The sequence below is a fragment of the Ambystoma mexicanum genome, chromosome 2p (assembly GCF_040938575.1).
Source record: "Ambystoma mexicanum isolate Mex_15411 chromosome 2p, UKY_AmexF1_1, whole genome shotgun sequence".
NCBI lineage: Eukaryota > Metazoa > Chordata > Amphibia > Caudata > Ambystomatidae > Ambystoma > Ambystoma mexicanum.
Genome location: NC_090923.1, coordinates 542,439,578 through 542,466,726, shown reverse-complemented (window position 1 = coordinate 542,466,726; position 27,149 = coordinate 542,439,578). Strand labels below are relative to the sequence as shown.

General features: G+C 46.5%; 1 protein-coding gene across 3 annotated transcripts in view; it reads right to left on the bottom strand.

The window, feature by feature from the left end:
- The window catches only part of FBLN2 (fibulin 2), a 712,640-nt gene that overhangs the window by 328,698 nt on the left and 356,793 nt on the right, over positions 1 to 27,149 (bottom strand). For all 3 annotated transcript variants that reach the window (XM_069643982.1, XM_069643983.1, XM_069643984.1), the window contains exon 3: positions 2,217 to 2,328. In XM_069643982.1, coding sequence (XP_069500083.1) covers positions 2,217 to 2,328 — 112 coding nt within the window. The remainder of the gene's footprint in view (positions 1 to 2,216; positions 2,329 to 27,149) is intronic.

Here is a 27,149-nt window from a genome sequence, read left to right as displayed (position 1 = left end):
ACAGAAAGAAAATTTAAAACCCGGATCACGGAACATAAGAGCTGCATAAAAAATAGGGTGCGTTCTGCCCCCCTGGTGGAACACTTTATAGAGATGGTACATAAAGTGGAAGATTTGAGATGGTCAATTGTATATGAAGTGAGACAAACAAATGATTCAAACCTTGATTGAAGAAAACTAGCTGGGAAAGAGAAAGAACTAATTTTCCTAACTAAAAGCACAGAATTGGGATTTAATGAAAAAACAGAATGATAATTTACTTGCTTTCTAAATGGAAAAAGCAGCGAAGTGGCCCTTTGTGAAAAGGATCGAATGGGGACATCAGCGTAGAGCAAACAACAGATCCCTATGAAATTTTTATTCTTAATTAATTGTTAAATTAATGGGATCAGTAGGAGTACGAAGATAACGCTAAGGTAAGAACAGCTCTGATAATATAAGCAATTAGAATTGTCTCCACATGACCAAGAAGTCCGAAAGAGTAAAACTCTATGCCCCTTGTGTTTCTCCACTATAGTACAAGAGAAGCAGAGCGCCTCGTGGAAAGAAATGACTAGATGACACAATCCGGCCCAACTAGCAGACAGAAAAACTGCAGGAGCTGTAAATAACCAGTTAAATCAGAAACCGAAAGAACAAGAACATTAGGTCAGTATGAGAAATATAAGACGACTTATTACAGGATGCAAGTAAATGACAAAATAAATTGGGCAAACAAACTTTATGGTAAACTAGTATTGTGTCTCAAACAGGGGAAGAGCATGGTTGTCCCTGTTGCTTCCATCTGGCAGTCAACTCCCAAGTCAACATAAAAGAGTAACCAACAAAAGTTGCATAAAAATAGAGGGGCCATAACAAGACAAGAAAATGAAGAAGTGATTAAGATTAAGGTAACCTATGAATATTATTCCCAGACTACTAATAATGCATACTGAGAATACATTGAGAACAATTGAATGAAGTAATACAAAGCGTGCCATTAATGAATGCTCTGTAGAATGACCTGTACTGAGTAAGATGGAGAGATGATGTAGTTAATAGATGTGAAGAAGGAGCTACTATATTAAGCTACTCCTTGGTGCTGCAAGTTATTGTAGCAGGTTGTACATAATAATAATGTCAGCCGGGTTAAAATCTGAACACTACAATTCGAATATCCCATACTTGCTTCCCAGTTTTCCGTTCGATGGTTGGACTTTACGGAGGGACAAATTGGCCCTCATTGACAGTTGATCCCTAGAAAAAACCTAAAAGAAGAGAAACATAATTGTACATTGCAATGGACTGTGGTATATTTTTTACCCCTGAAGAATTTCCTTGTTAGTTTTATGAAAGTGTGAAAGGAATGTGAAACATGTCGGGTATGGTATGAATGCAGTATGAACGTAAGCATGGGTGATATAAATACAGAGTGAAAAGTTTTTATGGGCTGGGATGTACTTCTCTATGAGAGAGGAGAGCAAACAACAGATCCCTATGAAATTGTTATTCTTAATTAATTGTTAAATTAAGAAATACTACATGTTATTGAATGTGCATAGTAAAATTGAAAAATATTGAGAAAATGTTTGTTTATTAATTGTGTGATAAATTGCTAGAACTGTAAAACAGAAAAAGATAAAAAAAAGTTTTTTTATTAACAATATGGAGAAAAAATAAAAAATTACCATTTTGATACAATTTGGTGTGGTATATGATAATATAATGAGTATAAATCATGCATAAAAAGAAAAAAACATAATAGGACTTGGGGAAGCAAGTGACCCTGTAAACATAGTGTATCGTTAAACAACAGTCTTTGGTTGAGGGCTGTTTATAAGTGGTCATTATAAATAGTACCTCTGGTCTCTCTAAATTGATTGTGAGTATACTGTTATGCGCCATTGTGGTAGATCACATTTGTTCAATGCTACTAGCCAAAAGAAATGTTGTGCATTTCGAAGTGTGTACGAATTGCACTAAACAGAAGACCAACCAACGCCAAAGGAGAAACTGACAAATAAGGGCTTCTTTCGAAATTGTTTCTCAATGTTGCAGACTTAAATGGAGGGTAAAAGGCACTAAAAATGAAATGTGATCATTGCTTAGATGAGTGTGACTAAAGAATGTGCTCTAGAGAACACTACCGAGAAAGGACAGAGCAACAATGCCCTCACAGGGAGAAGGGAGGAGTCAGCGGGGAGCACAGGCATTCAGACATATTTATGTTGACATACCTGCAAACAGGACTATCGGCTTCACTCATAGGAATGTCAACGCATTCACCATTGTCGACCGCCCATTGCTGTCCAGCTGCGCAGCAAGTCTCAATTACATATTTTGTAGGACCTAAAAGAAAACAAATTCCAAACATGAGGATGTAATCATACATTTCTACGCAAGCAGAGCAAGACATCACAGGTTGTCCTTCAACTCTGAGAATGTTCGGGCACATGCATGTAATATTCTACTAATATACATCTGTCCCCTCTTCATGCAGTACTTGCTTCAACCCAACTTATCCAGGCCTCTACCACACTCCTAAGTCACCGTTTCCTATGTACTTGCCATGACATTAGACCATGCCAATGTGTTGTTATGTTAGCCATGTTCCCAATCTGCCCTGCTCTGGTTACATTGTACACCCATACGTGCCTGGGCATAGGAGACTCCACCTAGTATTTCTTGAGAGAATGTTGACAGCTGAGACTGTGCTAGCGCATCTGAGGTTATACTTCAGAAAGTGTGGCTGTACCTGGGCACATGAATGTATTCTTGAGAAATCGTGGTTTCACCCGGCTAGATGAGGTTGTAGCCATCACATGGTGGCTGCTTCTGGATAATGAGGACATTGAAGAGGCCTATCTGTCTGTAACTCAGTACATACCGGGCAGGTCAAGCTGTACCTGGCACTGGACGGCATCAGCAGGACCTGGCTGCAGCTCAGCTGTTCATTTCCTAGGGTGCTATGTGATGTATCTTCTACTATGCAAACTATCTAACTTCTTTTGAAACTCAATTATATATTCCTCTGCTTGCTGTGCACAGTGCTATGTTTCCCACATCACTCACTCTCACTCTGTCAATACTTTAAAAATATCCTTAATACGTTAAACAAAATATCAATAGTTCTCTGCCAGTCATGCAGTATTAAGATGCTTTTGCGGGCCACCATCTTCTATAGAAAGCCTGTCTCAACAATGCGGGCTGTACTAAGTCCTTATTGCCTGCCTTTCATTCATTATATATTCTTATATGATTAGGAAGTATACAATGAATGTAGGAAATCTATACCTTAGGTAGTTGGTTTTTTAATTGGGAACAAGATGAACAAATAACCTACCATTTCCCAGTATCATGAAAGTCTCAAGATACCTTAGCACGGATCATGATAAATTAATTACACATGTATATTTTCCAGAACTACCTACTGCATAGTCCTTTTATTAAAAACAGCATGACATTCAGTAACTATGGAGGACTCACAGGTTCCACAGTACTGGCTGAAATACAGAGGGACTACACATTCCATAATTACTTCACACATACCCTGATATCAGATATCACACACACTCAGGAACACATACAGATAGATGGGGATAATGGGAATCCGCACGCTACACACCTCCCTTCTTTATCAACAAACAAAATAAACAAGCTGACACACACGCCCTCTCTCTCTCTCTCTCTCTCTCTCTCTCTCTCTCCCTCTCTCTCTCTCTCTCTCTCTCTCTCTCACACACACACACACACACTTACTTTGCTACAACCAGGGGCACTCCTGCAGGAAGGTAACCCTCACCTGGCTGGTCATGGGAACCAACCGGAAGCCACACACATCCACACCACAACCAAAAACATGCATTCACGTGCAACCTCTCATGGCTGGACTTGCAGAAATCCAACAAGTAAAAACACTAAGGAAGTAACATGCAGCAGAAGAGAGAACACTGACCAAAGCAGGCATCCAAAGATAAACACAAGCGCAACGACGGCCCATGAGCACCACACATACGCCTGATCGCATGTTACCATTAGTCATCCAGTATCATCCTCAAATCGAATCCAGAGGTTGCAGTCAGTACACACAAGAGCGAACATGAAACACTAGCTCCAGAGCCAACCATGTAACCAGCGGCGCCTCATTGTACCTGCACTATAATCACTGGCGCTTCCATTGCATTTGCAGCCTCAGCCAGCTTCCCATGCCAGGACCAACTAAAACCGAACTAACAGCACTACTACTGGAAGGGGCAGTGCCACACAACCCAAACAAACAAAAAGTTGCCCACTTCACACAAAAATTGAATGCGATGTGTATTGAAGATGCTCACTGTACCTGCATCACACCTACCGGGACTTGCGGTACCTGTTCAACCTCACAGGGCAAGCCATGGAGGGCTAAACCATGACTGGACACAGCTGTAACTAGTAGGAGGGGGGTTTCCACATACACCTGGAAACTCTGAGCCTCCAACCTAGTGTGCACCCTCCCTCTTCGGGACAACAATTTACCTCACACAAATCCCACACACTTGGACACTGAAAGCTGCCAACACAGTGTAGCAACAATGTGTAACACTCCCTATTGCTGTACTATAACGTCCCTCTAACATACTCCCCTCACGCAGTGACACATTAATACACATCAACTGGAGACACTGTGTAACATTCCCTGTCGCTGGTCTGTTAGATGTATATCCTAACCTGACACTTATCTGAATGGCTCACTTTGGCATCGCTGGCATCTATCATACATACTAAGGGCCTGCTTCACAAACATGTTTTCCATGGGTCTTTCCTGTTTTAAAACATTTTTGTTTATCAGGCGCAAAGACTCACAAGTCACTGCTACCTACACAACTCAAGCATCATACTGAGTGGCTAACATTTTCTACTGACTAATCACAGATGAAGAACCAGCATTTTGATGAAACAATGGGGTTCCTAAAAGTTGTATACTCTATGTAAGGAGACATAAGGGGTCATTATGACCCTGGCGGAAGCCGTGCCAGTAAATACCGGCACGGCTGCCGCTGGAGTCATGAATGTTCCGGCACCCTGCAATGGGGACTAACCGGGGCATTAGAGCCCGGGCGGCCCCGGTAATTTGCCATTGCCGGGTGCCGGATAATATTAATCCCCATTTCAATTTGAGTCCCATTGGACTCAATGGGAATGGGGAGGCCAGATGCACCGGCACAATTACTGAATGGTGCCGGTGCATCCGGCGAGGTCTGCATGCGGGTAACGTTCCGCCCGCCAGGTCACACAGGAAATCCCAGGAGTACAGGTACACAGTTGGTAAGTCCTTTTATTAAATACAGCAGGTAATTCATTACATATGTGCATGTATGACCACCAGTGTCCACCGCCCATATAGTTGATGTCCAATGGTCTCTAAAATACTGCTGAGACTAGCACAGATGAAACTCTATTCCTTTGTGAATTAGGGATGAATTTGCAAGTGTTAGACAGCCACTGCCTTGGCACCCCACTTCTCTCTGTGTCCGCCAGTGTAGACATTTTCGCAGGCAGAATGCCTTAAATGTGAGTATATAGGAGAAGAGAAAACATGTTTAGCTCTGCAATCTGGGGACAAGGACTGCCACTAGTTATTTATGGAACCCTATCACAGTGCTGTCCAGCAATAGAATGCTGTGCACTAGTATGACATCACAGATGTGCCTAGCCAAAATCATTTCCAACAGCAGAAAAGGGCTTCAACGACTACTGCACATAACACGAAAGAAGGGTCGCTGCCCGGATCACACCCAAAAGTCTCAGCTTCCTTATCATTGTCTGAAACCAGTTAAACGATGTAAAATATGTGCACCTCAGTACCAACAGCTTGCGCCATTTAGTGCCACACTGTCACGGGCTGTAGCAAGACAGAGCACGCAGACAGAGCAACAAACCCATACAAAGCAACATAATTATAAATGTGCCGGTTGAAGGGGTTCAAAGCGACCTCATAGGAAACTCTGGCTTTGCTCTTGATGTCATTGTTGCTAGTAAAAACATCTAGATACATCATATCTTTGTGGTGGGCACCTACCGAACCACAATTCTGTGGTAATGGAAGCAACAGCCTTTTTACTCTCAAATAGGTTTACAAATGCAGAAAATTACATAGGGAACACCCCTCGATCATCCTAAGCCTGACAGCGCTTACTCCAAGAACACACATTCAGGTTCTCAGACCAAACATCTACACCAACAATCTAGGCTCACGCATCCACATCACATGACAAGCATTAAATGCATCAGCATTCATACAGAATAGACAAACACAGTACAGCACCTCTCCATTGGTACACATTCAAACACCCAAAGGCGAAAGCAGAACTGAGAAGGATGGCTGTCTGGCAAAGGCGTAGAAGCCCTAGCTTGTTTGATTTTTAATACATATGAAATGATGTAGGTAACTCACTCTCAGAGAGGGTAGTCTGCTGACCAGACTCCACCTCTCCACAAACTCCATGCCAAAAGCATAGTGTACACCTGTGCCTGCCTTGATCAGTAGCCTGATCTGCAGCCCCTGCACTTCTGTGGCACAGAACAGGTTCAGGTCACAGATGCCCTCGTAAAAGCTGCAGTGACAGCGAGTCACTGCAGCACAGGGGCTGCATTTAAGATATGAACTTCTGATCAAACAATACATAACTATGAGAGTTACTACCCTGGTGGCAGTTGTAAATTTTAAGAATAAGCCATACTTAATTTAGGGTATGGTGGTTAGCATTTCTCATACTTATCACAGCCACATCCATTTGATATAATATGTGTCAGCACTGTGAAATCAGCTCAGCTGTTGAAGGATTATGTGTATTCTGGTCGGAGAGCCTGACCCTACTAAGTGACAGGTCAGGGGGCTGGATGGCTATGCCTTTTCTTTTCATCCTTTCTGAGGGATGGTAACACCCTCTCTGGTGAGACAACATCTCAGCAGGGTCTGGCCGGGGAAACAGGAATGAAAAGGCGCACCCATCCCAAAAGGACTAGCCTCACAACAGGGTGCTCCATACCAACAAAGCTACTGACTAGGGAAGGGGACAGAGTATGTGTAGATTGGAGAGCTGAAACCAGCAGGCGGAAGATTCTGCCATCCTATTGTGTCTCTGTATCTCTCTTCTTTTCAGTCTGCTCCACTACATTAAGTACTTTGGATGCAATGCTGGAATGCAAAGTCCACTTGTTCCCAGGACAGTGATTAGACCACTAAAGCAGGCTAGCTTTGGTCCAATCACTCCTTCTCAGATTCACTTTGGAACCAACACCTAAAGAACAATCCATTGAATCTCTGTTGGGAGAGTTGGCTTTCCAAAGTCCTCCACAAGTGAGGTGGAGACTGATCGTCCAAGGCAGTGGTAAGCTCTGTTCCCTACCCATTCCCAGGGCACATTGGGGGTGACCTGCTGCTGGAACAAGACCTGAATCTCTTACAGCCACACTGCTGCACAGGACCTCATCATGGTGAAAAAACTCCTGAATGTGTCGGCCAGCCCCTCTTCTTAACTGTGGACTGGCAGAGAGAAGGACAGCAGTTCATTTCAAACAGCAACACCATAACAATGCTGGATCATTTGATACAATTGAGACACCATGAAACTGTGTGGATTCTGCAGCTTGTAACAAGGAACTTTTGTAAATATGAAACTACAATGCAGAAGATAATGCAAAGGCACACAGTAAGAAAACTGGTGGATGGAGTAAAACGGTTTGTAAATAAGCTGCAGGAAGGACTATAGAAGCAAAATATATTGGATGGCATACAAGACATGGAAGCAGGCACCAAGTAATTTAAATAAACATGTGTTTTAAAATCACCAGTTTCTGTTCATAAGAATTGGCATAAAGAAGACATAACACCTAAACAGTGACCTTCCCCCTAGTATCTGGAAATGTATTTGAAGCTGCGGCAGTGCCTGTGGAGGAATTTATTGGGGGGAGGTGCTGACAGCTGTGTAAACAGAAGGGCAGACCTTAATGGGTTGAACTTTGGAAAATAGTTGGAATTAAAAAGTCAACTCAATTCATGGTATCCATCCCTGAGCTAATGACAACTGGCATGTTACAGAGACTCCCAGATGATACTAAGGTGTGGAGTTATACACTCTGCTCAAGGAAGATAAGGACAGATGGCCGTTAACTCTGGAAGAAAGAAATGTTAAGTGCTTCTATGGCAGGCTTGGGTCAACAAAGGCCATAGGCCAGGCTCACATGCAGATATTGGGAACAAAAATGTGCCAGCTAATTGAAGGGAAAAATATTCATGAGGATTTTATGGAGAATCATATGTTTGCCATTATGACAAGAACCATCATTCTTACAATAATAGTTCAAATGTCATTAAAAAGCTCATGAGAAGACCTATCTGTTGAGACAACTTTGAACTTGGGACCTAAAGTTATGAGCTGAAACATGATGATAGCTTCTCATAAAATGTCAGGAAGCAGAGATTCAGGGACATGAGAGGTGATTGATTTATAAATCTTTATAGAGGGGAGCTGACGCAAATGAAAGGCATTAGATCCTCAAAGACCTTGTAGGATTCAGCAAAGAGGGCTCCTTCGACTTTGGGCCTACCAGTTCACACTTTATTTATTTATTTATTGGGTATTTATAAGGGTATTTATAATGTGCCTATACAGCAAATGGTGTTTCATGGTGCAACAAGACAAGGGGGGGGCAGGGATGAGGAAAAACAAAAAAAAAGTCCTACTAGATATTGTGACATTCAATAAGTGCAGGGCAGTGGGGGGGGGAAGTGCTGGTCAGAGTGGAATGCGCTAATGCTAATGAGGGAAAGGTAGTGCAGGTCGGAGTGGTGAGTGTGCATTTGCTGGGGGAAAAAAGGGGAGAGAGGGTCCAGGCTAGGTGCATGCTAAGGGGAGGCCAGGTGGACAAGTGCCACTTCAGACCATCAAAAATAGATACCATTGCATTTTGGTGGGGGCAGTTAAATCTGGCATCATTGATACTTGGCTGGAAGTGCAGCCACAGTAGCATGCTTTAATGACCAGGCTGGTGTGCTAGGAATGGTGGCACACAAATTACTGGGGCCCTGGACTCAAGCGCAGAGAGTGTGGCATGTCCTTCTCTGCAGGACCTAAACAAGGAGATGGATAACCTCGTCTTGGTGCTGGATTGAGCAGCCCAGTTCTCAGAGAAAGACCATCCATAGTCTGTGGCAAGCAACATGAAGAGAGTCCCAGTGCATGTGTGCAGACGGGCAAGAATGTTGGGATTGTGAGGAACATGAAATAACTAGAAGAACACTGATTAAAGCACAACAAATCCCCAATTCATCTTTAGTGTTTTGCCACCAAATGGCCTGAAATCATTGAAAAGAGTAAAAACCAAGATCACTACCGGAAAAGACTTTGAAAAGGAAAAAAAAGCAGAACCATTCTATACAAGCTCAACCTGACAAACAGTGAATGAAATTACTCACCACACGATCAATCATACAAAGAATCAAAGGTGGCAACCACAGCTCTTAACATCTTGGGTTCAGTAGCATGAGAGAGGACTCCGGGAGAAAAACCCAGAGTTTGGTAAACCAATAAACAGAAAAAGTTCAGTGGGACTCACAGACTCAGTCGTTTTGCAGACTTCTCACCCTCAAAGATGCCAATAAGGAAGGAGTGGACTGGCGAGTGCATGAGTATCTACCTGAAATGTAACCAAACAGCTTGTTGTGATCATGCAGTCCCTGTGTCTGATTCAGGCCTAATTGTTTTAAAAAGAAAAAGATGACAGATCCTCCTGGGAGCCTGTTAGGTGCCAATGATGATAAGTGATTAATGGTTTTATGTGCCCTGATTGTTGAATAAGTAAAATACATGTAGCTAGTATTGACTGTCCTGTCCTCTGACTCATGCTTTGGCGTGCTGTAAGCCAGTCATACATAGCTGATTATCAGAGCTGTGTCTGTGGCTCGTGCACAATCTGATGTTATTGTAGGCAACCCAAACACACATGCATGAGTTCATGATATTTACAAAGACTAGCCTGGAAAATACTTTCTGGTCCCTAGCGAGGGGGCCATGTCACCTACCCTTTATTTCAAATACAATATTTAGACATTACCATGTCGGCCTGTCGTAAAGGATACATCAAAGTGCCCAATTACTTCCACACATGCATAAGAGCAAGAGTGCCCTTTGTGGCTGTCCTGTTTCCAACCATTCCGTATGGGCGACATCATTCAATCTTGAAGTCATGACATGGCAACTTGCTTTATCTCATGCCAATGGGAAGGAATTTGAAAGGAGAAAGCTGAAGGCTGCAGTTTGTGATGACTTCTTAAGTATCTATTGAAATGTTAATAATGTGCTAGTTTAGGGGGAGAATGAGATGGGGAGATATTTAAATTGCAAAGATGCCTTGCAGCTGTAGTCAGCACAAAAGGTAGGCTTTGATGATAATGATAGGTATTACTGATCAAAGGGAATGTGTCAATTGTGCTTTTTTTCTCCATGATATGATGTATTCACACAAATAGGCCAGGCGAATGCATGCAGCAGGCACAGACAGTGCAAACAGAAGAAAAGCGAGGGTTTCATCTGAAGGGGCTTCAAATGCTTTTGTGACGCACATTATGAGAATGTTTTTCGATTTTCCCCGCTTTTCTCCCATACCTTTCACTGCATGAATGAATACAATTCTAAACTGATTTCAAAGGAGGATGCATTGAACACAAATAAAAAGAAACATGGTTTGCCAGCAGGCCAGCCCTGCATATGCATTAGCTTCCGCGCAAGGGATTGTACGCGAAGAGCGGCAATTAGCCTTTATCAGCCGGATTGTAGTCGAATATGGAAGTTTATTCACCAAAATCCAACGCATCATTTCCAAGAAGGATTTGCCACCTGAGCTCCTGGCTTTATCAATTTACATACGTGTGAGGATGTGTGATTATCGACATTTTCCAGGCCCGGCTGAAGATGTGTGGGGGGCCCATTTCAACCTAATGGTTGGGTGCCCCCCCCCCTTGTTAGAAAAGAAAGCAGCCTGAGGCACCCATGAGGTGCATGCATTATAATGAGACAAGGAAATACAGCCTGGGTTTAATGGTCGCTAAGTACCATGAGACGGCCAGCCAGCAGGGAGCTGAAACATGAATGCCCACTTAAAAGCTATAAATCCTTTTTTGGCAACAAGTGCCTGATATGGAGGTACCGGTGTTAAAAGGCAATGAGGTGATAACACTTCTGTATACCCGGAGGGAAGTGACAGCTGGAAGGGCTCCAGAAAATGCAGCTTTTAAGGTAAGCGCAGCAAAGCATACATTTAAAGCCCCTGAACGCAAGTAATGTAGAAAGGAACATATTGCTGGGATATAAGACTGCTGACTGGCAACATAGGGGCTGTTGCAGGGCGGCCCCTGATGCTCGAGGCCCCTGATGCTCGATGCCCCTTTCAACTGAAAAGATTGAAAGGCCCTGGCACAGTCCCTGTAAACGCATGTGAATTACTCACTTGTGTTACTGGAAGTCATGCTGGTGCCCTGTGAAATCATCTTGTGAACAGCGTCCCTCTCAACAAACTCTTTACGACTTTAATGGTGACCCAAACATTACTGTACTAGGGGACAGCGATGAAAGACAAACAATAAGTAAAGGCAGCAGGTGGTATGGGTCGGTAACCCCTCCCTAAAATGCTAAAAGAGAAACTAATTGACTTAAAAAAATTGCAATTACTGGAGATTTTTATTAGAAACAAAATATATAGCCATCTGCATTGATTCCATATTCGTTGCATGAGTGTAATGAGCCAGTTGGAGTAGCTTGGATCCTATGCCAATAAGACAGTCCAAGGCTGATTGAGGTGAACTTAGAGGTACTGATTACCGCATAGTCCAAACAAAATTGTTGCAATGGTGCCAATTCATTGTGAAGCCCCGTAAGGGTTCCCTCCACAGTGGCACAGCAGGGTTCACTGAGGTATTAAGAAAGGCGGGTGCCGATAGTGTTGGTATCAGATGAAATGTTAGTGAGCCGGGGAATCACCTCCTTTTCGTTTGATTATAATCTTTTATTAAGGTTTTCTTGGGGTTATGCAGAAGAAATGTCATAAAATGGCATATACAATCCTTGTCGTAAATGATGGTAGTTACCGAGAAACAACAAGGCTAGTAAGCTTTGGCTTAAAGCGCTATATAAATTCAATAAAATACAAAAATAAAATACAAATAACACATACTTTGTTGTAAATCTGTACCAAAATAGGAAAGCAAAGAAGGTTTTCTAAGTTTATATTTAAGCAACACATCTGTGGGGGTAGGGCCTTTACCTGGCCATGTAATGCCAAGGCCAGTTAGCCCGGGCATTACCTGCTCATGTAAATTCCCCCACCTGGAGGGGTTTATTGCTGTTAGCATTCTGCATGTTTACTGGGACGTTAAAATAGTTGTTTTATGTAAGTTAAGAAACTCATGGTTGCCATTTCTCAGCTTTATAAAAACTACAAACAAGGATGGCTGCCAGGGATTAGGGAGAAGGGAATTACATGTAGTACATTTTCCCTTTCCATTGCCCTCATTGCTATGACAAAGATGCTCTCGTAACACTGGGTGTTCCCTGCACCGGTGAGGGAGAAGGAAGCCCAAGATAAGAGGAGGCGGGGTGGGTGAGGGATATTGAAACTGGAGCGAGGTGTGAGGGGAGTATGAGCATTGGGCAGGGGAAGCACTTAACTAATTGCCAGCAGGGATGATGGTAGCCACCTACTTCGAGGGAGGCTCAGAGCGGGGCTTAACCATGAGGTATAGACCCCATGCTGAGGGTCTTGATTGGCTGGGAGATGGCCACAGACCCCTCCTTCCCCAGAGGGTGCTAATTATAATTACAGTGAATTTATACTCATGCTTAAAATTAATGCATGCTCCACAGCAGGGTCGGCCCCAACATGAAAATGTTGTTGTGCTTGCTGTTCTAGTTTTTGAATATAAGCACAAAGATCCTAATTCAAAGACAATGATACAACATTGATTTGCAGTCAATATCTTTTATAAGTGTGAAATGTAAGCTGTGTAGGTCTTTTATGTTATAGTTTGTTTTAAGCATGTTATAGGAACCACCAGTGAGAGCCCTTCCCAGTTCAGGTGTTAGAATTGCAGCAAATGTTCTGGCACTCCAGAGTTTGCTTTTGAGTTCATATGACAAGTGTGCACTTGTTTGTTGTTTTAAGAGCATCATTTCTCTCATGAGAGACCAGCACCTTTTCCAAATAGCCTCGCACAGCCTAGGTGGCCATTTCGACAGGCTTCAGAGGTACCAGTTTTGTAGTCCTGAAAAATCTTGATCTTTTTTTATCTTTCAATTTTTATTAAATGCAGCATCTCAAAATGTAGACCCACTTATTTGGAGCTACTAATCTCCACTGTAATCTCCCTGCTTAACTGTCTAAACTGCATTTCTACCTGCTAGAAGAAAAATTCTTGGTAGTATCAGTAGAACGTACTAAGTGAAAGTGGCCAGGAGACAAAGCAAGGCAGTTTTTTAAATTTAGGTTGGCAGCCAACCCAGCCTCTCTGCAAGGCAGGCAATGGAGATGTCAAGAGTAAAAGGTATAGGAACATTCATATATATTCATTTAATTCCCTGAAGGTTGTCACTGGGAGTGGTTGAAATGTCCATCTTCTTACCCTCCGTCTTTCCACTTGGAGGAAGACAATCTTGCTCAGGCTCTTCCAATTGGGTATATTGAGGCACATCTGAGGCAAAGTTTATAGATATTATTGTGTAACTTCTCAACAAAGAAGGTACATTCTTTTTATTATTTATAATGTTTTGCAAACCTTCCAAAATGTCCCAAACTCCCCAATAAATGTTTGCTGCAATGTTGACACATAAATTGTATACATTTCTTTCAGATAGATTTCTTTCTGTACTTGTACATATCAGACCCACTGCATCTAGGACAGTGTCAACCTTTTTTTTATTGTGATACTTTATTATACAATTTTTGTATACATAATCAAAGGAAAGCATACATACAAGAATATGTATATGCAACCCTCATTTAAGATCACACAAAAATTCCAATACTAGAGATTTGAAAGACTTCATCCGGCCATTACTCCTTCAGAGATGTTGAGTTATTCCCTCATGTTTGACCCACCAGTCCCTGCAGTACATCTCTTTGTTCTCTAACTGGATCATAGGTTTGCGCTACAGTGGAACCCTTTGCCGCTTTTGTGTATCCCAGTTGCTGTTCTTTGGTGCAGTTCTCAAGGTTTCTCTTTGCATTCACAAATTGAATGACTGCTTAGTCAAGTTGAGATAGTTGCTTTGAAGTAGAACCATTCTCACATTGCCCTCTTTGTATATTCATTTTTTCAAGTAGTCCCTGCTTTAGGCCTGTATTCAAACCCTTTCCAATATCTGGAACCATTGTCCTTGCATGATGGATTTGTAATGGGCATCTATACACAGAAGGCCTGACACTCCTAATAACAGGCATTTACAATGTGGGCAATGACAACCTTGAATGTTTCCTATTCCACACACAGGCCCTCATTACGACCCTGGCGTTGGACCATGATGCTAATGGCACCATGGTCCATGCCGGTAACTTACCGACTCCGCCATGGCGGAATGGGGAATTACCGCCCCATTCCGAGGTTGGCGGGGCGGGAATTCCCCATGCCGCCATGGCCCTTCCCCATTCCCATTTTTGCCCCCTAGGGCTCAATGGGAATGGGGAAGGCGCTAAGTACGGTGCCGCAAATTGCAGCACCGTACTTAGCACCAAGGTCCCTTTGCGGGTTGGTTTTTAACGCCTGCAAAAAGCAGGCGTTAAAGTCTCCAACCCGCAAAGGGACCTCGTAATCAGGCGTTAAGGGTTTAACGGCGCTGCCACCTTTTACGGCACCGTTAACCCCTTAACGCTTGGGTTGTAATGAGGGCCACAGTCTGTGTTACTTATATCTATTTCCAGGAACGTCACTCTCTGGCCAGAGTAGACTTGTGAGAACATAATGGATCTTTGATAGTGCCATCATTTTCATTACAATAATGTTGCTCGGAACAACAGTGCCAATTTCAGTGCTGACCATCTTTCTATGTAATTACTTATTAAGTGTAATACAAGGTCTAGGTTTAAGGTTATTGTTTTCCAGATATCTTCTCTAGTACTTAATGCTGTCCCTAGGCTCATCTAAGCTGAAGTAATCTATTTTCCAATCATCCATGCACTGCTGCAGGGACATCACAGGTGATCTTCAACATTGTATTTTATATCCTGATACCGGCAGTATTTAATTTATGTATAAGGTCCTGGAAGTACGTGAGCCATGAACCGAGCTCAGCCGCAGCCATGTTTTAGAGATGACTCAGCAAATCACACCCATTATTAGTATGGTAGCACAGAAAATACCTGATTGGTTGGCATGCATGCACGAGCCCGAACGGAAGTGCAGGTATTATGTCAGGGCTCAGGTACACCCAGTAACTGGCTCAGCATCATCACTGAAGATGGATTTCATGCAGGAGAACTGACATGGGCCCTAGTCACTGAGTCAGGCACCGTTGCGTTGTGTGTAAATATCTGCTAGAAACATTGTTCTGTATCATGCGAGTAAACCAAGCAGAACTGCACATGTCCCGAATGGTGCTGCAAGTCATTTCTTCCAAAGTTGGAGGATGTACTGTTAGGAAGTCCATTGCTAATGTAACCAAATAACTGTATTATACTGACTTTTCTATATAAGGCCCATTGTGAAAACCCCTATCAAAACCCAGAGGATTCTGTGCTTTGTGGCAACAGTTTTGGGATGAAGATACTATGCGAGGTTCCAGACCCATTACTGCGAAGCTGTATGGAAATAAACCTTGTCCCAACCTGTGATACCTGGTTTCCTATTTGGATTATTCAATGAAAGGTTTAGGATTATTCCTTTGGTGCTGTTGGACTTCAAATTCACCATCCCCTGCTGAGACAGTAACAAAAGTAGCTGGGTTTTACCTTCCAATCACTGTGCACATTAGGATAGGTAAAATGCCTTATTGAAACTGCTTAATGGTTTCAGAGGAGAGCTGATATAGTAACTACAAAGTTAAAACTATTTAAAAAATAACACAATGTAGATAATAAAATATTTAAAGGATAGGGATAATATGATAGTTTAGTGCACAGGGGAGAGCCAGTAGGGAAAGGAAGCAGAGGGTGGCAGCCAGAAACCATAGACACAATTACATCCAGGTTTTAAAATATTAGCCCAAGAGAAAAAAATAATTATTGTCTGGGTGAAAAAACATGCAGGCAACCGAAACTACAACTCACTTGAGGGGTAAATAGACCAAACAAAGGATGGGGTGGAACCAATCTAGGAAGCCAGGAAGACTGGTGTGGAGCACAGTAGTTTATCTATACGATTTATCGATCTGAGACATGTGCATACTTAAAAAAAGACCTCTATGACAGTGGATAGATAACAATTCTAGTAGATTTGACGCTTGACATAATGAAACCCTGTGACTGGTGCCAATTCTAGTGACTTAGAAGCTAAAGGCTTTCGGCTCTTTGATAAAGATGCAAGCATGGGAAGCGTTCCTAAATTGGTTAGCTGAGGGATTAAAAAGAATTGGAGAACCAAGTTAAGAAACCTAGAAGAATCACATGTTAGATCACGGAATAAACTATAAAACAACACCATCGCAGAAGCACAGGCAGAGTGATGCAATTGTTTCTAAGTTTTCTGGCCACCACCCTCTGCTTCCTGATACCGCACAACTCGTAATGAGGCCCCATGTACACAACCATGGGGGGGAGATGGGAATCTATTGGCTAGTGAAAGGTGACCAATCTCTAGAAAGGAGGGCAATATGAGGCAAGAAGAGGAAAGTGTAGGTTTACTGGGTGAGGTCAGTGGTGAAGATGGAGGATGACCAAGAGACTAGCACCAGGAAGTAAGGCATTGCAGATTGTCTAGGAGATGGTTGGAGAAGGTGAGGTATTGGTGTAGGAGTAACAGTGGGTCTTCATTTTTGGTGTGCGTGATTGTGTGACATGTGAATAGGGGAAGTTTATGTAAGGAGTGACGGTGAAGTGGCTGGTACTGGGTGAAAGCAGAATGGAGAGTAGTGTAGTACTATTAGATGGAATGTAGTAGTGGTAGGAGGAGTGTAGTAGTGGGAGGAGAAGTGTAGTAGGGGGAGGAGGAGTTTAGTAATGGGAGGAGTGTAGTAGTGGAAGAAAGGGAGTAGGAGTGTAAAGGAGGTTAATAGCAGAGAGGACGTGAAGTGAAGTGGAGTGGGAGGATTGGTTTCATCAAAAGCTGGAGGTGAGGAATAGGAGGAGTGAATCATCGGAGGGGCAAAAAACTGGTGGAAGAACAAATTTGAGGGAGTCACAGTAAGAATAGAGGGGAAGAGGTGAGAGGGCGTGACCAATCTTGCCTGAATATACAAACAAGTGCAAAGCACTATACAACTCCCATTAGAACACTAATGTATTGCAAGTGTAGGGATAATTACGAATTCCTTGAAGGATTGTAGATAGCCTACTTATAGGATAACCATCGAGAGCACGGCGGTCCATAGACAGTAAGGGTTAACATTCTGTAGAACTAACACAGTGTTATGGACGCCTGGGATATGGAGGGTGGTTAATGGGCAGATGAGAGTGAGAGACGGTCAGTTCTGGCACCGTCAAAAATAAATAAAAAACCTTGAACTGTCCTCAAGGCTCAAAGTGTTTTCTGTGCCATCTGCAACAATAGGCAGGCTTGGTTGAGGTTTGGTTAACACCGTGTGCATTCATCAAGGTGATCGCCATGTTCTTGAATAGTGCGCGGACTATGAGAAATCGGCACTCTTTGTCCCTTAGCACTTGTAAGGACTTGTTCTGTAGGTGCTTGTGGAACGACATTGATAACGCTCTAGATTTGGTCAAGGCCATGATTTGGCATTCTTCCCCTAATAGTCCTTGATTTTTAGTACGGAATTTACAGACACATCCAGTTAACAATGTCTTTTAGCTGCAAGGCCAACTGTTATAAACTGACAAGCCACGTTGATAACATTCTCTAAAAAACGGACATATTTTTAAGCATAATAACATCTTATTTGGACGTTTCCTACAATTAGACTTTTAATAAAATGTCATTGAAATTATTATGGAGAATTAAAAGGTTTGATAATTTTTAAAGAATGTATTTTGAAGTTAATGTTAAAACTCTGGTATATAGAAAAACATTGCATTTAGCTTGGGAAAGTACAACTTGTGGGAAGTTTCTCTGGAAAATGCTATTTTCTTCGGCATTACAAAAATTGTCAACATTGATAAGTTTGTAGTATGCATGCCCCTAATGTCATTTTTATAATAACATCCGAAATATTAAAGTGCATTTGACCAGGTGCAAAATCAAGGCGGATTCCATAGGAATCCATTTAATTCCTGCATGAAATTTGCAGGCATGAAATGAAACACACTGATATAGAGTAGGAACTGATCTTATCTTTGTTACGTGCCCCCTTGTCACTGCAGGAAAATCGGGGGAGGGGTGTGGGGGGATAAATCAAGGTGTCGAAGCATTATGCCTGGCTTTCAAGACCTGATCTACAGCCCCATTTAAAATGAGCCTGAATGAGGGGCCTAGGACGTCTGCGAAACTGGGGGCATTCAGCAACAAACCGGATTTTAAAGAAAGTACCTTTAGATTTGTTCAAATTCGAGTGAAGATCAGTGAAAGGTAGAAAACAAATTATACAAATATCTAATGCAATAATAAATACATTTTTAATATAATTGAAGACTTTGCCATTAGGAGTAAGTATTTCAAAGTATTTTGTAACAAAAACGTTTGACCAAAATGTTACTGGATTGTTTCTGTCATGCCTGATCAACATCGAGGTCACTAATTACTCAATGTATACTCTGTGGTAAAGGGAAGGGTAGTTTCTGCTTTGGCTACCATTGACTTTCGTTCTTGATCTAAGGTTCTATGAGTACAGGGGCCCAGCTGATCTCTTTTTTTAATGCGTTCACTGCTGGGAATTGAATGATTTGCTATGGGAATAAGGATGTAGACATGTAACCTCAGAGCAGAGAAAGGATTAACTAGCACTACAATAACATGAGCAATGCTCCTATTTAAATTGATTCTTGCCTGCACAAGTGCTAACATCGACGTATAATTGAACTTTTGTTTCATAATATAGCAGTGAGTGACTAAAATCAACTAACAGAGGCAAATACAAATGTGAAATCATGAGTGAAAAAATTGACATGAAGACTGAAACCAAGCGAAACAAAGGAGGTGATGGCTGGAAGGTTTCCGAACCTCTGGCATTGCTCTCGGGAACCCTCCAGACCATCGTTCTTCACCTGCCAAGCCATTACAACAGGGGAAAGACCATATGCAAATCAGGCTTTGTCCCACCCCGAAAGAGGCAGTCCAGCCCGAACTGCTCGGTCACATCCCTTCTGTACGAGACCACAAGCATCCCCAGACATGTTCTGGGTTTAGTTGGGCCACCTCAGTGAGGAATAGTTTGCGTCTCTTGGCCCAGCAGGCATGGGACCCACATCTGGGCATACCTGTCCCACTCAGGGTGACAATAGCAAAATAAAAGAGGTGATGGCTGGAAGGTTTTGAACTAATCTGAACCTCTGGCATTGCGCTGGGCAACCCTCGAGATCATCGTTCTTCACCTGCCAAGCCATTACAACAGGGGAAAGACCATATGCAAATCAGGCTTTGTCCCACCCTGAAAGAGGCAGTCCAGCCTGAACTGCTTGGTCACATTCCTTCTGTACGAGACCACAAGCATCCCCAGACATGTTCTGGGTTTAGTTGGGCCTCCTCAGTGAGGAGTAGCTTGTGTCTCTTGGCCCAGCAGGCATGGGACCCACATATGGGCATACCTGTCCCACTCAGGGTGACAATAGCAAAACAAAAGAGGTGATGGCTGGAAGGTTTTGAATTAATCTGAACCTCTGGCATTGCGCTGGGCAGCCCTCCAGATCATCGTTCTTCACCTGCCAAGCCATTACAAAAGGAGAAAGACCATATGCAAGACATGCTTGGTCCCCAAGGGAACATTGGAGTCAGTGAGACATTGACTACTTTTACAACGATAGGCTTTAAAGGGCTTCTCACACCAAATGCTATTTTTACATTCTCATCTCTTTTTATGATTTGAGAATAGGAACATAATGGAGAAAAAAGAACAATAGTAATGCTCAACCAAAACATGAGCGTTTCTGTTTTGGGGAAGGAAATGCTTGCAGGGATCGGATTATTCCCCTACCTGTATTGTACATCTCAGCCTGGATGAACTCTATCTGGCTTCAACTTAACTATTGGAAGCTGGAGTAGGTTCTGCTAACACTGGCATTATTTCTGTGAACACCCCATCCCTCCCTGATTTTTGGAAAACGTTCAAGTTGTTATCTCAGATTTAGGGGGTAATTCATAGAATTCAGCGCACAAGTGGCGCACGCGGCTGGCGCACAGTGTGCGCGTGCGAATCCCTGCACCAGCCGCGTGCGCCAAAACCCATTTCCGCGCACAGCGTATTCATGGATTCCAGCCACCAAAACCAGCCGTGGCGCATAGTGGCGCAGCGACCTTGCAGCAGCGCCAGTTACGCCCCCAAGAACGCCTTCCGCGCAGGGAAAAGCCATCAAAATCCCCAATCCAGCGCAAAGGGCTGCGCTAACCCTGTACCAGCACGGCAAGCGGGCTACGTGTATTTCAGGGGTTCACGTGAAGTTTCTCACGCGATCGGGCCTGGGGGAGCGTGCTACGTGTATTACAGGGGTTCGCGTGAACTTTTTCACGCGATAGGGCCTGGGGGAGCGGGCTACGTGTATTTCAGGGGTTCGCGTGAACTTATTCACGCGATCGGGCATGGGGGAGCGGGCAACGTGTATTTCAGGGGTTCGCGTGAAGTTCCACACGCGAATAGCCTGGGCGCGTGTATTTCAGGGGTGCGCGGGAAGTTCCACACGCGAATAGCCTGGGCGCGTGTATTTCAGGGGTGCGCGGGAAGTTCCGATTTCAGCAGGGTACGTGTATTTCAGGGGTGCGCGATAAATTCTACACGCGATTGGCCTGGGTACGTGGATTTCAGGGGTGCGCGAGAAATTCTACATGCGATTGGCCTGGGTACGTGTATTACAGGGGTGCGCGAGAAATCCTACACGCGATTGGGCCTGTGCGAGTGGGGCAGTGTATTACGTGGGTGTGCGGGAAGTTGAAGAGGTGAATTGCCAGTGTGGGTCCTCCCAGGTCTCCCCTCTACCCCCTCCACGACCTCTGCAGGCAGCCCACACCACAGGGGACTACCCTGCACCCCTGGTCATGTCCCGCAGGCAGCCCATCCACCATGGGCATGCCCCCCAGCCAAGCCACATGTCCCCTTGCACCCCCACCCCCCAGCACCGTGGGGCACCTGCCAGCAGGCCCCCAACCATGTCCCACTCATGTCCCCTTGCACCCCCACCCCCCCAGCACTGTGGGGCACCTGCCAGCAGGCCCCCAACCATGTCCCACTCATGTCCCCTTGCACCCCCACCCCCCCAGCACTGTGGGGCACCTGCCAGCAGGCCCACAACCATGTCCCCTTGCACCCCCACCCCCCAGCAGGCCCCCACTCATGTCCCCTTGCACCCCCACCCCCCAGCACTGTGGGGCACCTGCCAGCAGGCCCCCAACCATGTCCCACTCATGTCCCCTTGCACCCCCACCCCCCAGCACTGTGGGGCACCTGCCAGCAGGCCCCCAACCATGTCCCCTTGCACCCCCACCCCCCAGCAGGCCCCCACTCATGTCCCCCTGCACCCCCACCCCCCAGCACTGTGGGGCACCTGCCAGCAGGCCCCCAACCATGTCCCACTCATGTCCCCTTGCACCCCCACCCCCCAGCAGGCCCCCACTCATGTCCCCTTGCACCCCCACCCCCCAGCAGGCCCCCACTCATGTCCCCCTGCACCCCCACCCCCCAGGACTGTGGGGCACCTGCCAGCAGGCCCCCAACCATGTCCCCTTGCACCCCCACCCCCCAGCAGGCCCCCACTCATGTCCCCCTGCACCCCCACCCCCCAGCACTGTGGGGCACCTGCCAGCAGGCCCCCAACCATGTCCCACTCATGTCCCCTTGCACCCCACCCCCCAGCAGGCCCCCAACCATGTCCCCTTGCACCCCCACCCCCCAGCAGGCCCCCACTCATGTCCCCCTGCACCCCCACCCCCCAGCACTGTGGGGCACCTGCCAGCAGGCCCCCAACCATGTCCCACTCATGTCACCTTGCACCCCCACCCCCCAGCAGGCCCCCACTCATGTCCCCTTGCACCCCCACCCCCCTGCAGGCCCCCACTCATGTCCCCCTGCCCCCAGGTCCTGACGAAACGCAATCATGGCAGTAATGGGCAGCATACCCAGCACAAACACCCAGCCAAGGATTGCATCCACCCACATAGTAGATGCAATTACATGATACAACCCCAATGGCAAGTATGTAAATGAACACATGTCCGTCACACACACATACACAATGGGTGCAAGTGAATGTCAAAACCCATATCATGACATGCATGAAACCAATGAGAAAATACCACAAATGTAAGTAATAAATATATGTATTAAAGATGAAAATGAAGTAAAGAAATAAAACACACAACAATGGGGATGACAAAACAAATGGTCCATGTCCGAGAACTAATAGAATAAATCAAAAAACAAAGGAATCCAAAAACTAATGTAGTCCAAAGGAAAATAATGGGGGGAAAAAATAAGGAAAAACCATTGCCTCATGGTGAACACAAATATAAATCCAACAAATGTTTTCCAAACATCAAACTATGTACAAGAATATCTCAGGGTCCATGAGCCCAACACCATAAATGAAACCTACTACTACTAACTAATAAAAAAATACATATACAGAAAAGTGGCCATTGTCCGAGCGGTCCAAAAAAAACTTAAAAAATAAAGGAAACCTAACACTAACTAACTAAAGAACTATATACAATGGCAGCGGGCAAGTCCTGCGGCTCACTCTGTGATGTTGCTGGCCAGGGCATCATCGAACTCCATGTCGATGTCCCGGAGGCGGGACTCTGTCCTGGCCCCGAGGTCTCGCAGGGACAACCCCGTGTCCACCTCAAACTCCCTGCGAGCTACCTCGAGGCACTCAGCCCGCCTCAACGCCCGACGCATGGAGAACTCCGCCCTGACCATGGTGAGCCGCTCCTCTTCCGCCCGCTGCCGCTCCGCACCTATCCGCTGGACCAACTGCTCCCACACGGAAGACACTGCCATCCCAGGGTTCTCCTGCCCTCCGGCCGATGCCTGCCCCTCTGATCTTGATGGCCCCGAGCCATGATGCCTCCCACGTCGAGCCTGCTGCTGCCTCCGACGCCACTGCCTCTGCCAGCACGACGGCATCCAGGCTGATGGAATCCACCGATGCCGTCGTGCACGTGCCCTGCCAGATGATGCCGGCACATCCTCCATCTGCAGGGGGACAGTTGCTGGTGTGTCCACCCCTGCTGGACCTTCGACTCCCGACTGTGGCAGGGATGGGATCCCCACCGAGCTGGCTGCATTGGTCAGGGCAGGTCCACAGGGGGGCCTGGTGGCATCTGGGCCGGAAGACGGCAAGGAGAACGACTGGCGTATGGTCTCCAGAGAGGAGGAGAGGGCCGCCAGATTGGCCGACACATGCAGGAAACCCCCGAACATGGCCGATCCCAATTGGGCCACGTTGGCACGGTGCTCTTCGTGATGACGTGCGTGCTCCTCCTGGAAAGCACGCACGGCATCACGAATCACAGCCGTGCGCATCGCGACCCCAATCAGGACCTTCTCCACACGACCAGCGGTCCCCTCGTCCGCAGGTGGAGGGGAGTCAGATGACATGGACATCCCCTCTACCTGCGGACAGGCCTGGGACGGGGCATCCCTGCTGGTGCAAGGTGGTGCACCCACAGGTTCAGGGACAGCGACATGCACAGGCCCCTCCACGGTGACCTGTGCTGCCTCCTGCCCCTGCCCCTGGACTGCACCACTTGCACCAGCAGGGATGCCCCCACCAGGCCCCATGTGCGCCTCAGTGGCGGCCTCCTCCTCCTCTGTGGAAACCACCAACCTGGATGGCTCCTCGCCGTCTACCGCCGTAGCAGGCCCCTGTGGGGGCTCACCCACCCCTTCCGCTGCAGCCGTGGGGGCATCCCCGCCGCCTTGCTCCACAGCGCCGTCTCCGCCCTCTCCTTCACTAGCCGCTGCGTAGAGGGAGACATAGAACACAAGCATCAGGGTACTGTACAATGGTCCCCTAGACAGGAAGCAATAGCAGATGAGTGCCACTGTCAAAGTACACTTCCATCATGTCACACCACAACACATGTGTCAGTCCAGGCAAAACACACACAGTGACAGTCATGATGCGTGCCATGGACATTTCAATGCATGTCCAATGGACTCTCGAATCATACAATGTAATGGGACTCACATGCATCATGGGTCATGCCTATCACATGCACACACTTCACCTCAGTCACATCCATCTGGCCCCGTACACCCCAATCACAGTGCATACAAGGATGACTAGGCTGCATCAGTGAATCTGTACATTGTCACAGACATGTGTCATGCATCCATGGCACTCACAAGTCATAGACACGCAGGTCAGGCACACAGACATGGATACCACATATGTATCTGGCATCAGCACCCATCCCTCGCCCCCACCCATGTCCAGGAACAGAGACTGCCATGCTCTCATGTGTGCAATCTGCACAGGGCTCCCCATGTCGCATTCAAACACATGCAACAACCGTGCGGTTCACACATTACAGGTCGCACATGCATTCCCATGATGTCCCTGCACACATACATGCGTACATGGCCTATGTCACACATGCAGGCAAGTATCAGACAACCAGCACACTGCTACATGCCCTGTCTCACACAGCAATGCTTGGCCACTTACCGCTCAACTCCAGACGGGTCTCCCTCTCAAGGACCTGGGCGTGGAGCGCTGGATGTGCGCGTTCCAGGACCCTCAACTGGATGGAACTCATGCGGCCCCGGCCCCCCTCCACGAGGCGCCGGGCCTTCCTGAGGGTCCTGGACCTCAAGTCTTCCCAGCGCTTCTTGACCTTCTGGATGGTGCGGGTTGCCACCCCCTCCGCATTGATGGCAACCACACAGTCGGCCCAGATCCTGTCCCGTCCCTCCTTGTTGGCGTGGGACGATCCGAAGAGGGCATCATACTGCCCCAGGACTTGCTCCACCAGGACACCAACTTCGGTGGCAGTGAAGCTGGTGCCCCTCTGCCCCTCTGGCTGGGGGTTGCCACTGGTGCCAGATGTTGATGTGCCCGACACGGCAACCCCAGGGGCAGGAGTGGGTGGGCAACTGGGTCCTGGGGCTGGGCTGTGGAGCGATGTTATCCGAGTCGGGAGTCTTCTGTTCCAGCAGGGGTTGACACAGCAACTGGACCCCTGCAGATGGCTGATGTGCAGGCACCAAATGGCAGGGCACGGTGGCAGCAGGCAGGCAGGCAGGCAGGCAGCAGCAGATGGCACGTGGGAGGCTGCTCGGGGCACTGGGGGGGCAGTGATTCGGCCTTCTGGGCAGGAGCGTGGTCTTCCGTGTGTTTTCGCGTGGCCAGCTTGATATGGAGTGATTTGGCACGTGAAAATCCTGCACGTCAGCGTGAAAATCGAGGAAAGGCCCTTAGCGCGAAAGCGCGTCAGCACGCGTACGCGATTTCATTGGACCCTAGGCCCTTGCAGCGTAAGCGCATCTGTGACGTTTTGCGCACGGGCGTTGCCCTGGCAGGGCTTGGTGATCCCGCGTGCATTTATGTTCTGTACGTGCTTTTCGTGCGGTGCGTGTGTTTTCCATCCGTTGGGGTTCACACGCTATTACTTCACAGCGGGTGTTGGCTACGCATTCTACTACACGCAAGGCAGACGGTGAGTGGTACCCCGCTCCCCCAGGCCCGATCGCATGAGAAAATTCCCACGCACCCCTGAAATACACGCGCCCAGGCTATTCGCGTGTAAAACTTCCCGCGCACCCCTGAAATACACGTACCCTGCTGAAATCGCGTGTAAAACTTCCCGCGAACCCCTGAAATACACGTAGCACGCTCCCCCAGGCCCGATCGCGTGAGAAAGTTCACGCGAACCCCTGAAATACACGTAGCACGCTCCCCCAGGCCCGATCGCGTGAGAAAGTTCACGCGAACCCCTGAAATACACGTAGCACGCTCCCCCAGGCCCGATCGCGTGTGTGACTTCCCGCGAACCCCCGGAATACACGTATCCCGCTCAATCGCGTGTGTAACTTCCCGCGCAACCCCGAAATACACGTGCCCCGCTCGCACAATTGCTGTATGTTGCCACTTTTGTAATGCGCAGGGACGCTACCGCCTGCCTTCGTGTGGCGGACGTGTATCAGCTTGTGCGTGTCTTTCGCTGTGCGTGGTTTTGCCCTATTCGATTCCATGAATACGTGTGGTTCGGGTGCGTGTGGGCGTTCCGTCTGCTTCCCTGCAGTACATCCCCAGTTACGCCCTTGTTTTCGCGAGTTGTTCCCCATTCCGCGCGTTACGCCCCGTGTTCCGCCCACTTTCTGGTGTATGCGCCGAGGTTGTGCGCTTTCACTGTGCGCATCGCGCACGTCTTTTGGGATGTTGCAGTGACGTGTGCGCCATGCACGGGTTTGGCGCACATCCCGTGGTAAACACGCGCAGGGACTTCCATGTATCGCACGCCTGTTTTTTTCCGCTTGCGCTTGCTTGCGCCTGCTTGCGCCTGCTTGCGCGAAGATTTTCGGCGCACGTTTGTTCCATGAATCGGCCCCTAAATGTTTATATGTTACAGCCTTTCACACAGGATTTTATTTTAACATTAGGTGGCTACATTGGACTTACCCCTTAATGCCACTGAAGTACAACTGCAGTAATAGTAGTAGCCTTAGTGACAAGCCACTTGGACTACTGTAATGCACTCCTGTTTAATACTTCAGGATCACCGACTATTCATCCCTCGGGCTATGTAATACCAGAGGTGATACAAGATTTTCAGATTTAGGATTCAGGCTTTTAAATACATTGCCTAATTCTATTCATGACAGCACACATTTTTCTAGTGGCAAGCCCCTGTTGACGCAGCTGCTGCTTAGGTAGGTGTTAAGTAT